At 40.6% G+C, this 13,390-nt stretch overlaps 1 protein-coding gene across 1 annotated transcript; it reads left to right on the top strand.

Moving 5' to 3' along the window:
• The first annotated feature begins 1,575 nt into the window (after positions 1 to 1,575).
• Positions 1,576 to 10,071, top strand: LOC115197146 (polycomb protein PHO). Its single transcript, XM_029758405.1, has 4 exons — positions 1,576 to 2,134; positions 5,813 to 6,118; positions 8,908 to 9,228; positions 9,533 to 10,071. Exons 1-4 carry the CDS (start codon positions 1,786 to 1,788, stop codon positions 10,024 to 10,026), a joined length of 1,470 nt encoding a protein of 489 aa, XP_029614265.1. The 5' UTR covers positions 1,576 to 1,785; the 3' UTR covers positions 10,027 to 10,071.
• The last annotated feature ends 3,319 nt before the right edge of the window (positions 10,072 to 13,390 follow it).

The following is a 13,390-nucleotide window of genomic DNA, read 5'->3' as shown; positions in this document are numbered from 1 at the left end:
TATTATGATCAACAACAACAAAAAAATTGTAATTTTTTAGTTCATTAACGTAGACTTGTTTTTATTAACATTTTTACATATTTTTAAATCTACAATTTTCAATCGTGGGAAATGTCATGGTACTGTTTAAGACAGCGATTGTCTCTGAGTCAACTTAAGCAAAATGGCGTGCACACGTGGCCGACCGTAAAGGGAAAGGCTATATGGATACGCCTGGTGCCCAAATTGATGACGTTTGTCGCACAGCCAGAGTCGAGCCGAGACAAACGCATTTGGTTCAGTTAGTTCAGTCAGAAGAGAGGCCCAACTCGTCGGGAAATCTGTCTCCCTTCCAGCAGGTGGCGTTTTTTCGTTGTTTCGCCCACCAAGCAAGTAGTTTTGTATGGAGGTCATTGAGTGTGGAATTAGGTCAACAAATACATGAATGGTTTATTTGCAACGTGAGGTTTATTTGATCGAATAGAAGCTTCGTATTGCTTCAGGTGTTATGAGTGTACTGATATAAGTAGGACACGTGACATCCTGGCAGCTTTGAGAAGAAAATAACACCAAATCAGAATTATCTCGAGATGGCTATGCATATTTGGTTCAGTTCAGTCAGTAGTTTTGATGAACCCTTCTAGTTTCTGCTTGTGGCTAGAAACTTCAGGGATAATGTTTTACTCAGCCAAAGTTGGCACTTGGGAGTGTTCTGAATCATTCATTTAATATCGGAGTAATTTTTTTTTTATTACAAAAATGTAACATTAGACGTTAATGCTGCCGTTGTATATTTTCAGCATAGGCCCACTCACTTGGGAGCCAGGCCCACTCACGCAGGCCCAGCCAGCCAGAAATACTTCTCAGTTTCATCAGCTGTCCGGGTGGCTGGTCTCAGACGATCCCATAGGTGAAGAAGCCGGATGTGGAGGTCCTGGGCTGGCATGATTACACAATGTCTGAGGTTGTGAGGCTGGTTGAACGTACTGCCAAATTCTCTAAAATGATGTTGGAGGCAGCTTATGGTACAGAAATGAACATTCAATTCTATGGCAACAGCTCTGGTGGACATTCCTGTAGTCATCATGCCAATTGCACAGTCCCTCAAAACTTGACATCTGTGGCATTGTGTTGTGTGTCAAAACTGCACATTTTAGTGGCCTTTTATTGTCCCCAGCACAAGGTGCACCTGTTAAATTATCATGCTGTTTAATCAGCTTCTTTATATGCCACACCTGTCAGGTGGATGGATTATCTTGGCAAAGGAGAAATGCTTAATAACAGGGATGTAAACAACTTTGTGCACAACATTTGAGAGAAATACGCTTTTTGTGCATATGGAACATTTCTGGGATGTTTTATTTCAGCTCATGAAACATGGCACTAACAGTTGTCATGTTTGCGTTTATATTTTTGTTCAGTAAAGTTGCATGCTGCTGTTGTTGCCAGCATGCAGCATAAACTAGCTGACAGGGGCTTATCAGGACGATTGACTTAACCGAATCGATTCGTCTAAACACACTGCGCTCTCAGGTGCACGACATATCCTACGACATAAATGTGGGCAGCAGGCGTGTCCCTATACCCTCTCCGGACTGGAAACACAATTGTCATGAATGAGATCGGGAAACGTTATTGCGTTTGCACTAGTGATACTACGGTAGCATCCAAGGGGTGTACACACATGATGCGTTGACAGAGGCAGCTAGTTCTCTGTGTAAATCAGTTGTGCGCTGACTTCTATTTTATATTTTGGGGGTGTGGGGGAAAGAATGAAAGAGGTCTTCCGCCAAAACGGACGAAATCATGAACGGCGCCGTATACATTTCGTTTTTTCAAGGTCAGCTGGAATCTGCACTAGAGCAAGTAGTGCAACTCGCAGTCCAGGAAATAACCAAGACTGTTGGGTCAAGCTTGAATTCTGTGTTAATGAAAACGGCCGTCAAAGAACAAGAAAACCAACGACTTAAGTTAAAGCTTCAATCACTGGAGTTTGAATGTAATGGGGTAGAAAATGGAGCCGCGTTCAACGGTGGCATGGAAGACAACGCGGCCACGGATCGAACAAAGCCCGAGACACACACCCCCAGCCACTGCACAGAGCGCGGCGTGCACGCAAACACTCAAAGACTGGATCAAAAAGGACGAGTAGTGGGTAAGGTTACGAGTTAGGCAAGGTTACTACCAAGGAACCTAGATGTTTATACATTTGAAACAAGGCAATAACTCCATTCTGTAGCCCTACAGTCTGTTTGACAGCTGACTGTTTGTTTATGTTTCTGTGGCACAACGTATCCGCACACTCCGTTAACAAATAATGGCGAAGTCAACAACAACAGGACAAAGCACAGCATCCTCGTATCCGCATAGAGCAGAAGAAGCTTGATAATAATAACCAGAGTTGATATGTAAATATGACGTGCAGTAGTAGCCTGCAGCACACTGAGAATCAATAACATGTGTGCTAAAATCTTCAGGATATGAAAAACGGTCGTTTTCAATGTGGTTCTATTACCTTGGTTTCTTTGTTTCACTTGGGTTTTATTTGACTCAGGCATGTGTCCTTGTGAACGCTTACAATGGTCTCTTGTCTCGAAGTGTACACTTAACAATAAGTATGTGTCGAGGCCAATTTGTCATCCGCGGTGACATTGTTGCCATTGAGATTGTTACAATGTACAGTTTTAGGTTGAGAACCAGTGACATCACCAACCTTGTCACTAGTTGTGTCAAGCAAACGGTTCACTGAAAGGCTGCACATCCATCCCCATTCATTTTTCCTATCAGTGAAAATGATAGGCCTACTTATTGACTACTGCAACATACATCCCTTCCTACATTCTTCTCTGTAATTGAAGATGGTTTGGGATGAGAGGACTATCAGTGGTTGGCAAGACAGTGACGTTATTGTTGTTGAGCCTTTACTTGGCAGTGGCAGCAAAGGATAGGATGCCTTTCCCCCCCAATAATTCTCCAATGAGAGTCACAAGCGCAAACCACACCCACTCAGTTCTCAGAGGGGATACATTTAGGGAGAGGGGTGTGAGATATTAAATGGCGGGTGGAGGAGACACTGGGCAAGCTGTGTCATCGTGCCCCAAAATGCTGAAGCCATTGGCAGACCTTCAACTCAATTTGCACATTTTGGACAAAGCTGAGGCTGGAGCTGTATCTCGCCACTTATTAGGATATTTAGGTTGTGACGGCCAGGGAGGCCATTTTGATGTTGTAGGTAAATTAAACCTGGCAGCAACATTCATCCTTCAGACACCCACACAGGTAGCTCCTCATACAGTGCATGATGTCATACTTACACAATGCAACAATAACAATTAGGCTAGTAGGCTTCTTCCTCTCTGACTCAGCTCAATTACTATTTATATCCTGTGGTTTTAACAAAAAGGGGTAATTGTAGAGACCATGCTGCACAAAATCTCCACACTGTTTTCACACATGATTTCCAACTTGATTTGTTTTCTTCCTCAGGGATTTGGGCATGTAATCCATTCTCTTTTCTAGTTATGTAAATCCGTGTGTGTGTGTGAAACCCTGTTTGCTTTGTCAAGCGGCATTGTAGATGATCTAAGGTTGCCAGAAACCAACTAGGCCTATGCTGTCATTGTTTGCAGCAGCTTGGTGCTCTGCTGCTCACCACAGCTTTAAAGCAGTTGCCATCCCACTCCTACTTTAGTCAAATTACATCAATAAGTATGTTTACATGCACACTAATAATTTTATATGAAACTGATTATGGCAGAAGGCTGAGTATGGTATTAATAATGTAAACACCTTGCTTATCTTAATCGGTGTAAGGTCATACTCGAAGTAAGCATACGCTGAGCAATCTTTAAAATATTTAGGACATGTAAACAACTTAATCGGCATTCCAGCAGTGTATTTAGTCTACTCATTTGCCAGCACCGGTAGTGCAAGCCTCCTTTTATGCACAAGTGAATTGAGTTTGGAAAAACTGAAAGTATGCATCTTAGAAATAGTTTTCACATACACACATTCTATGTCCAACCTCAGAACAAAATATTATTCGCAAAAATAACATGGTCACTGTGGTAGAATGTTTTATTTTGATTGGCGATTTATCTGCATCTATCAAAGGTCCCATCAGAAGCCTGATTTCAGATGTCCATGTAAATAAGATTATTAGTGAAATTGTTATTCTTGCAAAGCATGTAGTAAACATTTTAAAGCTGCAATATTTAACTTTTTGGGCGTTCCGACCAAATTCACATAGAAATGTGAGTTTTATATATCTGTCAAGTCTAAGAGGCGGTAGATCTGTTCAATGTGCGTTATTTCTATGATTCACATTCTTAAGTTGAGTTTTTGCGTCTTTTACTTTCGGTTTTGTACACCAGCTTCATGGAAAATATCTTTCACAGCAGTTGGGATGGTACAATTGTTCTCAACACTATGTTTGCTTGTTTTGTCACAAACTGAAATAAGGTTAACTATTAGCATTTTAGCACCCAGGAAATGGCGGAGCGATTTCTGCGTAGTGCATCTTTAAACAATCTATTCTATTAATCTGACTATCCACAATCTTATTATTGTGTGCATGAAACCGTGAGCAATGACTAAGTACTTCAGTTTCTTCTCAGGTTTATCTGTAACTAAGACCTAACGCCGTCGATGTGTGGTGATGGATATGTCAAATGTTTTCTCACCATGTTTTGCACAACTTGTTTTACATTTACAACTTGTGATTAAGAACAGAGGGTGAGAGTCATCGTGTGTGTGTGTGTGTGTGTGTGTGTGTGTAGGCCATTGTATGATTCAGCATGTCGGCTAGGCCTGGGCTTTCTATTACACAGGTGTTAATTCTTGGAAAGAGTAGTCTAGCTCATTTGTCAGATATCATCATGGAGATATTGGCACTACAGTGTATGCAATGAAAAGCGTATTTTCTCTGTGATTGGATATGTTTGAAAATATCAAGTGTGGTAATTTGATTTAGCTTCATCCGTTATGGGATCTGTGAACTTCCTTGATTACTTCAGGGGAATGTTTACCGCTCCCAAATTATACCTATTGCAAAGGGGGATGTGACCGAGCTAACCTGAGCAATGAAGCCTTCTCATGTATTATAAAGGTTTCCCTTCAATATTTTACTGCTCTATAAAAGTATGAGATTTAATTATAGTAATTCACTCATATTGAATATAACTAATTTATTGTCATTGCCACCATGGATGAAATGCCCAATAAAACCTGCCTCACATTTAAACTGTTTTTGATTGGTTGCTGTTACAAATACACCAATCAAAAATGAAGAAATTGGCATTTATACGGAAAGCTCAAATCTGTCCCCTAGACACGTCGTTTCTGGGTCTCATGGTTATCACTCAAGTGAATTTCACTTTCACAGTGGCAGTGCTACAACAATTCAATCAAGAGCCATTTAACATGGCTGAAATCTATAACTTTTGAGTCGTTGTTTGCACAGGTGAAAGTTAATACCCATTGCTGGTCACTAAAAGGTGGTTGATCTCGAAGGATGCCAAGTAAAACTCTATGGGATTAATGTTTTTCTTAGTGTATGTAGGCTAGAGAAATGCTTCTGATAATAAATATATATATATATATATATATATATATATATATATATATATATATATATATCTTAATCAGTGCCAACTTTCAAATGTCACTATCTACAAACATACCAGCCATTGACCTATGCCTAATCATTTCCTCTTAACTCACAACAGGTTTTTATTCCTACTTCCCTCTCCATTATTTACTGATCTATTTCCTTATCAGAATTAGCCTACTGTCTTTCATTGTAAGTATTTTGTCTCTGTTTCCTTCTCTGCAGGTCAGCTAAAGATGGTCATGGAGCATGTGCTGGACTTTGCTGTGTGCGAGCTGACCAAAATCGTGGAGGCCAGTTTCGATGACCTGCTCCTGGAGATGACCAAGAAAGAGCGGGAGCACAGCGCTCTGGAGGAGCAGTTACGCCGTGTGGCTCACCGGGAGAACGGGAAGGGTGGGGTGTCGAGGAGGTGTGGGTCGGAAAACAACACAGCATTTCCCAGCGGCTCAGAGGACACTAGGCAGGAATCCAGAAACGTCACAGTCAAAATTGTCAGAGGACAAAGGGAGCAAACGGAGACAACAAATGGTCTGTGTTTTAACATTAAAATTATGTTCTAGTCAACATGACAATCAACTGCATGCTTTATTTACAGTCCCAAATGTGACATACACACACATAAAATGGACGCTTGCTATGATACCAGTCAAATCTCACAGCACTGGAGGTTATGCTTTGTTATGGAAAATGTAGGGATGGAAAGTACCACAGTACGGCCAGGGCTCGGCACCTCCCGTGCCTATACATTAAATTACTCATGAGAGGCCAGTAACTTCCTGTTCATATGGTTTCAAGTTGCATCTTGCAATGCCACAGGGTAAATCCAGTTGAATTCAATCACTTTTTGACAGCACCCCTTTTGATTTGAACGAAACCTTCTATACATATTTGCCTGTTGTAGATGTGCTCAGAAAATACCATGAGGCATCCATGTCTTCATCATTGGAAAAGATAAACGGTTGAGTTGCATTTAAAAACTTACAAACAGGGTTGTCAATCAATTGTAAAATGTCCTGAATTTGTAATTAAAAAAAAAAGTTTTTTTAATTTTTTTTACCTTAAACGTCAATTATCTATAAATACGTAGTTTTTCATATTCGCGTGTTCTATCGTAGACCCTATTTTACATAATCTGAGGTTTTTGTAGTGTGCCCACCATCAGCTGTCATGTTTTAGCTGATAACTGGAATAAAATGGACATTTCTACATTCAAATGGTACCACAAAGATGGTTGGACCTCCAACCATCAGACAATGTTGACATGAATGGGAATATCTGTTTTTAAATTATACTATCAATCCTCCATAGGAAACCGATTTGAAATATAGATAATAGACATGACCATTTAAGTTGACATTCGACAGTGGATGGACCGGTGGCCACCTTTTTATGGTACTAATTAGAAGTAAAACATTTCATTTAAATTTCAATAGTGTAGCAGCTAAATTGCAGTGATCTGAAGGGATATGTCCATTCTATGACTTAACACAACATGCTCTTAAATACAGGTTGGGTGTAATTTCAATCATAGAAAAATTCTATGATTGAAATTACACCCAACCTGTATTTAAGAGCATCTAGGGGCGGGCACAACATAAAAACCTCAGATAATGTAAAGTAGGGTCTGAGCTACAACATATGCTAATATGAAGAAAAATAATTGTTTTGTGTGTGTGTGTGTGTGTGTGTGTGTGTGTGTGTGTGTGTGTGTGTGTGTGTGTGTGTGTATATATATTTATTTATTTATTTTACATTTGTTTTCAAGAACTTATAAAATAGACAACCCTGTTTTTCTAGGCTTTTAAATTCTATCAAGCTCAACCATTTATCTTTTCCAGTGATGAAAACATGTATGAAAAATGGGTCAACTTTGAGGACCTTTCTCTCCTGAATGCTTTTGCATCCAGGTCCAAAAAGTCACTTTCTGACCACTTCGTCCATGGGCAAACGTGTGTGGAAGGTTTTGTTTAAATTAAAAGGGATGCGGTCAAAAAAAAGTGATTTGAATTCGAATGGACTTACACAACATATTAAGATGAATACAAGGGTATTGTTAATCTCTGGTACACTTTATTTGACAAGCTGCTCTTTTTGCTTGATTGATAAATTGGTAATGACCTAATAATGAAGGTTATTTTGGGAGTCATTCTACATTGAAACAAGTGCCGGTACATACCAGTTAGTTACCAATTGTGTTGAATTCTTTGAATTGTCAGAAAGTACACATAATGACCATGTTATGTCTGAGTAAACACTTGGCAAGTATCAGTTGAAACAAATCAAGTGTTCCCTTAATTTCTACTGCTGAAAATAAGCTTGTGGCCAAGTAGTCAGACTGTAAAACACACACCAAAAAAACATTTTGAATAGGAGTCAATATGGACTAACCAGAGCTCTGAGGCTGCATTTTCTAAATAAAAATGTTTGTTTCATAACCATGTTATAAGCCATTACATTTAAGTCATTTAGCAGACGCTCTTATCCAGAGCGACTTACAAATTGGTGCGTTCACCTTATGATATCCAGTGGAACAACCACTTTACAATAGTGCATCTAAATCTTTTAAGGGGGGGGGGGGGGTTAGAAGGATTACTTTATCCTATCCCAGGTATTCCTTAAAGAGGTGGGGTTTCAGGTGTCTCCGGAAGGTGGTGCCTTGCACACCACACCAGTCTCGGTTGAACTGGTCAATTGACCTATTTAGTAGTTGTCAAAATGGGAGCTGAAGCTCACCTGTTATAGTTAACTATTAACCGTGTCAGTGCCAAATAGTTGCTCCAGTTAAGGCCCTGCAATCTGTTACAGTATATATGGCGTCATGCCATGTACAGCAGATATAGGTTTCCCTCTACTCTAAGAGTCCAGTCTTATACTTGTGCTGGTAATACTGCATAGATAATATTAAGCTGGTTCAGTATAAACAAACACTTCCTATGTGTATATTGTCTTGGTTAATGTAAGCATTTTTGTAAAATTGATCAATATTAAAATGTACGACATTAGAAATTATTTCAATCACTATAGAAGTCATCACAATGTGTTAACTGCTTCTTCAGGTGCAATGATGTACAAACACAAATGTGCACGCATGCTGTTTTTTCTAAATATTTGTCAGTGTTTGTATCCACATCACGGATAGGTTTTGCACTTTTATTCCAGTTCAGTTGTCTTGTTCAAGTTTGTTTCGTCTCTTTCTCCCCCTCTCTCAATGCAGACAGTGACAAGAAGCCCGTATGAATTGTATTTGTTTTCCAGTTCAGGTTTGTCTTGTTCTCAGTGTTGTCGCCCCCCCCCCCCCCCCCCCCCCCTGTGTGTAGACAGTGACAAGCAAGCTGTCCTGACTGTAGCCCAGGACTGGGTCCCCATCCTGGACAAGGTGTTTGGGCAGAAGTGGTGCAGCGACCTGTGGCAAATCAAAGAGCTGGCTTCAGGGAAGGGGGGTGAGGAGCGGACCGGGGGATCTGGGCTGGGGATTGTGGGCTCCTTCCCCAGTCTGAACGCCCTGATCCGTGAAAACCTGGAGCCCTCCCCCACCAGCCCCCTGCAAGACCCCCAGTGGATGCCTCTGGAGGACATGGAGGTCCTCTCCTCGACCTTGGACACTCCGCAAGACCCTCCTGCTACCATAAGCACCACAGGTGAGCATGGGAACTACTGAAATGATGTCCCTACGTGACATGGCCAGTTGTGTGCACACTTACTCTTAAGTCCCATGACTCTTTATGCTTAATTTTGTATTATATTCATCTATCTGTTCTCCTTAATGTGTATTCTCTGAGTCTTGTACAAAACAAGACGGCTCTAGCTTCATTGTCACTTCCTCTTGGAACAATTGGATTTCCTTCCCCTATTATTAAAAACTGTCACCCTTTATTGCCTATAATCTTCATTTCACTCGCTATTTTCTTTGTCTCTATTTCTATCCCTCCGTCTGTGTTTCAGTTGAGGAGTCCCTCAGGTCTCCGTCGATGCTTCACCGGCTCCTCACACTCCCCGCTCAGCTCCTAGAGGAAGACGAGAACACCATGGAAACCATCCCCCTGCTCCCCGACGCTTCACCTGGCAAAGCAGCTGTGCGCCGTCAAAACACAGAATCATCTAACCAGAGCTGCCCATCTCCTCCCAAGAAAAAGGTTGCTGTTTCACAGGAGGAGGAGGAGGAGGAAGACGAAGAGGAAGAGAAGGAAGACAAAGGGACAACGACGCTGGACTCAAAGGTGAAGACCGTGTCTTTCAAAGGCAGGAAGGGTTACGAGTGTAAAGAATGCGGCAAGAAGTTCAGCCGAGCGCCGCTCCTGAAAGCTCACCAGCAGACTCATATCAGCACAGCACTGGCGAAGACGACAGCAATCTGCTGTTCCGAGTGCGGGAAACGCTTCTCCCAGGCATCCCGGCTACAGGCGCACCTACGAACACACACTGGGAAAAAGTCTTGAGCAGGTGGAAAAGGGAATTGGAAGATTGAAGCAAAAAAAAAAGGAGAATTGGAATCAAAGTCGATCTTCAGTCCATATCTCACAAAAAGCCATATCAGTAGCAGGATGGTCACCGGTTCTCGAGTTCATACATTTGAGTTCACTTTTAAGTACCTTAAGTCGGGAATCGGAGGCATTTTTTCCAGGTACAGATTTGCTGACTGCTGTTTCTTAATTGTTACCACCATTTTGATTTCCTACATGTGGCGACAAGGTAAATACTTTGTAATCATTTGGGATTGGATCTCGCTGGTAGTTGTGGTTAGTATGTATCGCCATTGTACATTCTCTATAGCATGGGACCGTGGCGCTCACAACAAACAATGAAGTTACATTTTTAAGTGATCTTTTTACTTTTCTCAATATACTTTTCTAAATTTTTGGAATATCAAACTGGTCTCTTTGCTTTATTATTTCACATCAAGGTTATTTGCTATACCGGAGTCCATAATCTTGACTTTTGTGGACTACAACTTCAACAAACATTACACTGATTTGTGGGAGTTGTATCTTTCAGTGGCAGAAGCGTTGTCTCATCTTTTCCCCGGTGCTACAAGCAGTGACTCAATTTCAAAGGGTGTATGTGCCCAGGGTAAAGGGGGAGAGAGACGGACTGCTGGAGTCAATAGCAGAGGTAATACCTTTGTTTTGCTTACCTCTGAATGTGAATCTGTACAGGTGGAAAGAACCTGGTATTTCTCTTTACCTTCTTCATGCAATTCACTATTTACAGTCCTCACTTGACAGTATTTTTATTTTTTCACTCAACATAAATACCTCCTTTAAACAGTCAAATAATATAAGTTTGATAAAGGTATTGTTACATTGGTAGCCCTTTGGTTTTTATAAAGTACCACAGATTCAGAACAATTCAGAACATCGTGCAATTTACTCCTGAATCACAAGTCTGCAGACCTCTAGTTGATGACTAGCACAAGCTTTGTGACGATGACATGGCACAGTGGTCCCTCTTGGGCTTTTCTACATCCTATCTATGTCTGCCCTAGAAGGACCATTCCTGACACAAGTCTATGAAGATAAAGTGAGGGAAAGAATGGAATCTCGCCCTTGTGCTGATTGTGGAGGCTGGGTTTTCAAGTGTCATGGGATGTAGAGAAATACCACATTGATGAAACACACTTTTTGGTTTGTTTTATTTGTCTTGTTTGACCTCCGGATGAGTCAAATGGATGTGGAGCATCTGATTGGACATCGGGAATATTGTTTCTGCTCATATCGCCATGCCTAACAGAATACTTTGTTGGAACATAAAATATTGAAGGGAGGGGCATTCTAATAAGGGAGGGGTGGGGAGGGGCGGGGTTGTATAGATTTTGGTGTTTGCAGGATTGCTCTTTGCTTTTCTACAGATATCTTGGGAGGAAAACACTGTTTAAGCCCCTCTGTGAGATTCCTTAAGTATCGTAGTGTCTTCCCAGTTTGATTGTGCTTTGTCTCTTGTAGATGCGTCTGCAGCTTGTAGTGCTGAGCGATAAGTCCTTTTTGAGGTCGGGTTCGGTTTTAAAGAAAACAACATTAAATGCATTGTGGGTTGAATGCTGTAACACAGAAAAAACAATTAAAGTCACATGATACTGCTTATCACTTATTAACCATTTATTCACGACTTTAGTTTACTAAAATGTTTAAGTTGTGTATATTACATTTGTTTTATTTGATGGCTTTATTATTTAATTCCAAGTCATCTCAAATCTCTATAGAGCTGCTGCCCATTCTGTCTGACAATTACTATTTTAGTAGTTCTTCAAAATAAATAACGCATACTTTTATGACTGCTGAATACCAACTATCAATGACTTAGATCATGTATTTTCAGGTAGAGATGCCTCGTGAAGCAACTGCTCTCTATCCCTCTTGAGAGCACATTCTCTCTCTCTCTCTCTCTCTGCCCCACACTAACCTAACGTAGCAGGCGTAAAAGAAACACACAGGCGGAACAAGTAGGCACGTAATGGATTATGGTCATAGTAGTTAATTACCACGTTTTCTGCGCAAAACAATGTAGTATTTTGGCCTGTTGTAAACTGCAACTCCCTAGTATATCGCACAGTTTAGGCTTGATATGATTTCTCTCTAGAGAAATGTTGCAATGTGTACATTGATCTCACAGTAAAAAAAAAAACGAACAAAATGGAATTCAAGTAATTTTACCATCGGTCAATTAGTTGTTTACAAACTGAAAAATAACTGAAATGATGGTTAATCACTCAGCACAAAGCATGAATGTAATAGCAAGCAATACTCAGTACCATTGAGACCATGGTAATGTTACATATTCGTGGCGAAGCCAGTAACCTATTGTTGAAGATGTACATGCACTTCAAACAACAATCGATGAAAATAAATACTCAAATGTCTTCCGTAATCCACTGGATTTGTTTTGTCTTCCTCAGGGAAGGTTGTTTCTGTGGCTCTGTTTCCAAGGCATCAGTCCGGCTTCTACACCAGAGCGGGAAACCCACGGCAACGTCCCAATCCATTGTAGTCGTACTCACGTGCCCACTGACTTTCTGTTAAAGTAGTCGTACTAGCGCTCTTCTGAATTTGTGCTCCTGTGCTACCTTTTCATATTTTGCTTAATTGTAGCCACAGATTACATCTTAGTTTACACTCCCTTGTGCTTTAACTCATGTAAGTCCTTGACATAAGTGTAGATGAATTACTATGTATCAGAAACCATCAGGACCATATGTTCTAATTCTATTTCTATCGGAATCTGAGAAGACAATAGATTACAAAAAATATGGGTTTTTTATTCAGGTCAAACCAACATCAAAGTTGTCATGGGCACAATTTAAAAATGGTTTGGTACACAACCTCTCGCATCTTCAACTGTTACCAATTTAAAGAAATTGCATGCAACGTATTCACATTTTCATAAGATACAATGTATGGAGAGAGAATTTCCCTCCTTGACTTCAGGGTTGTAACCAATGTGCAAATTGACGATTTTAAAGTGTTTAACACTGGTTTCTAATGCAAAAGAGCATTATTGGCCAAAGAGCTGAACTGATTATTGGGAAAATATAATTGGCCTGCCTATGTAAACACAGCCTAAGACTGAAACATTGTAGAAACCCTTAAAGGCTTTAAGTGGTAGAAAATGTATGTTGCTGATTGTATCTGCAGCCAGTGCTGCACACTTGCAATTAATGACTTGCTATTGATGATAGGACAAAGCATAGGCCAATCTAGAACTCACATAGTGCACTTCATTCCCACTAAAAGCAGTGTTTTGTGTAGACACATCACCACTCAAAACACGTTTGTGCTCCGCAGTAAGCTAACCTTGAACAGTGCCGAA

This window comes from Salmo trutta, chromosome 1 (genome assembly GCF_901001165.1).
Source record: "Salmo trutta chromosome 1, fSalTru1.1, whole genome shotgun sequence".
NCBI lineage: Eukaryota > Metazoa > Chordata > Actinopteri > Salmoniformes > Salmonidae > Salmo > Salmo trutta.
The sequence above is the reverse complement of the archived record's forward strand: the minus strand, read 5'-3'. Positions and strand labels throughout refer to the sequence as shown.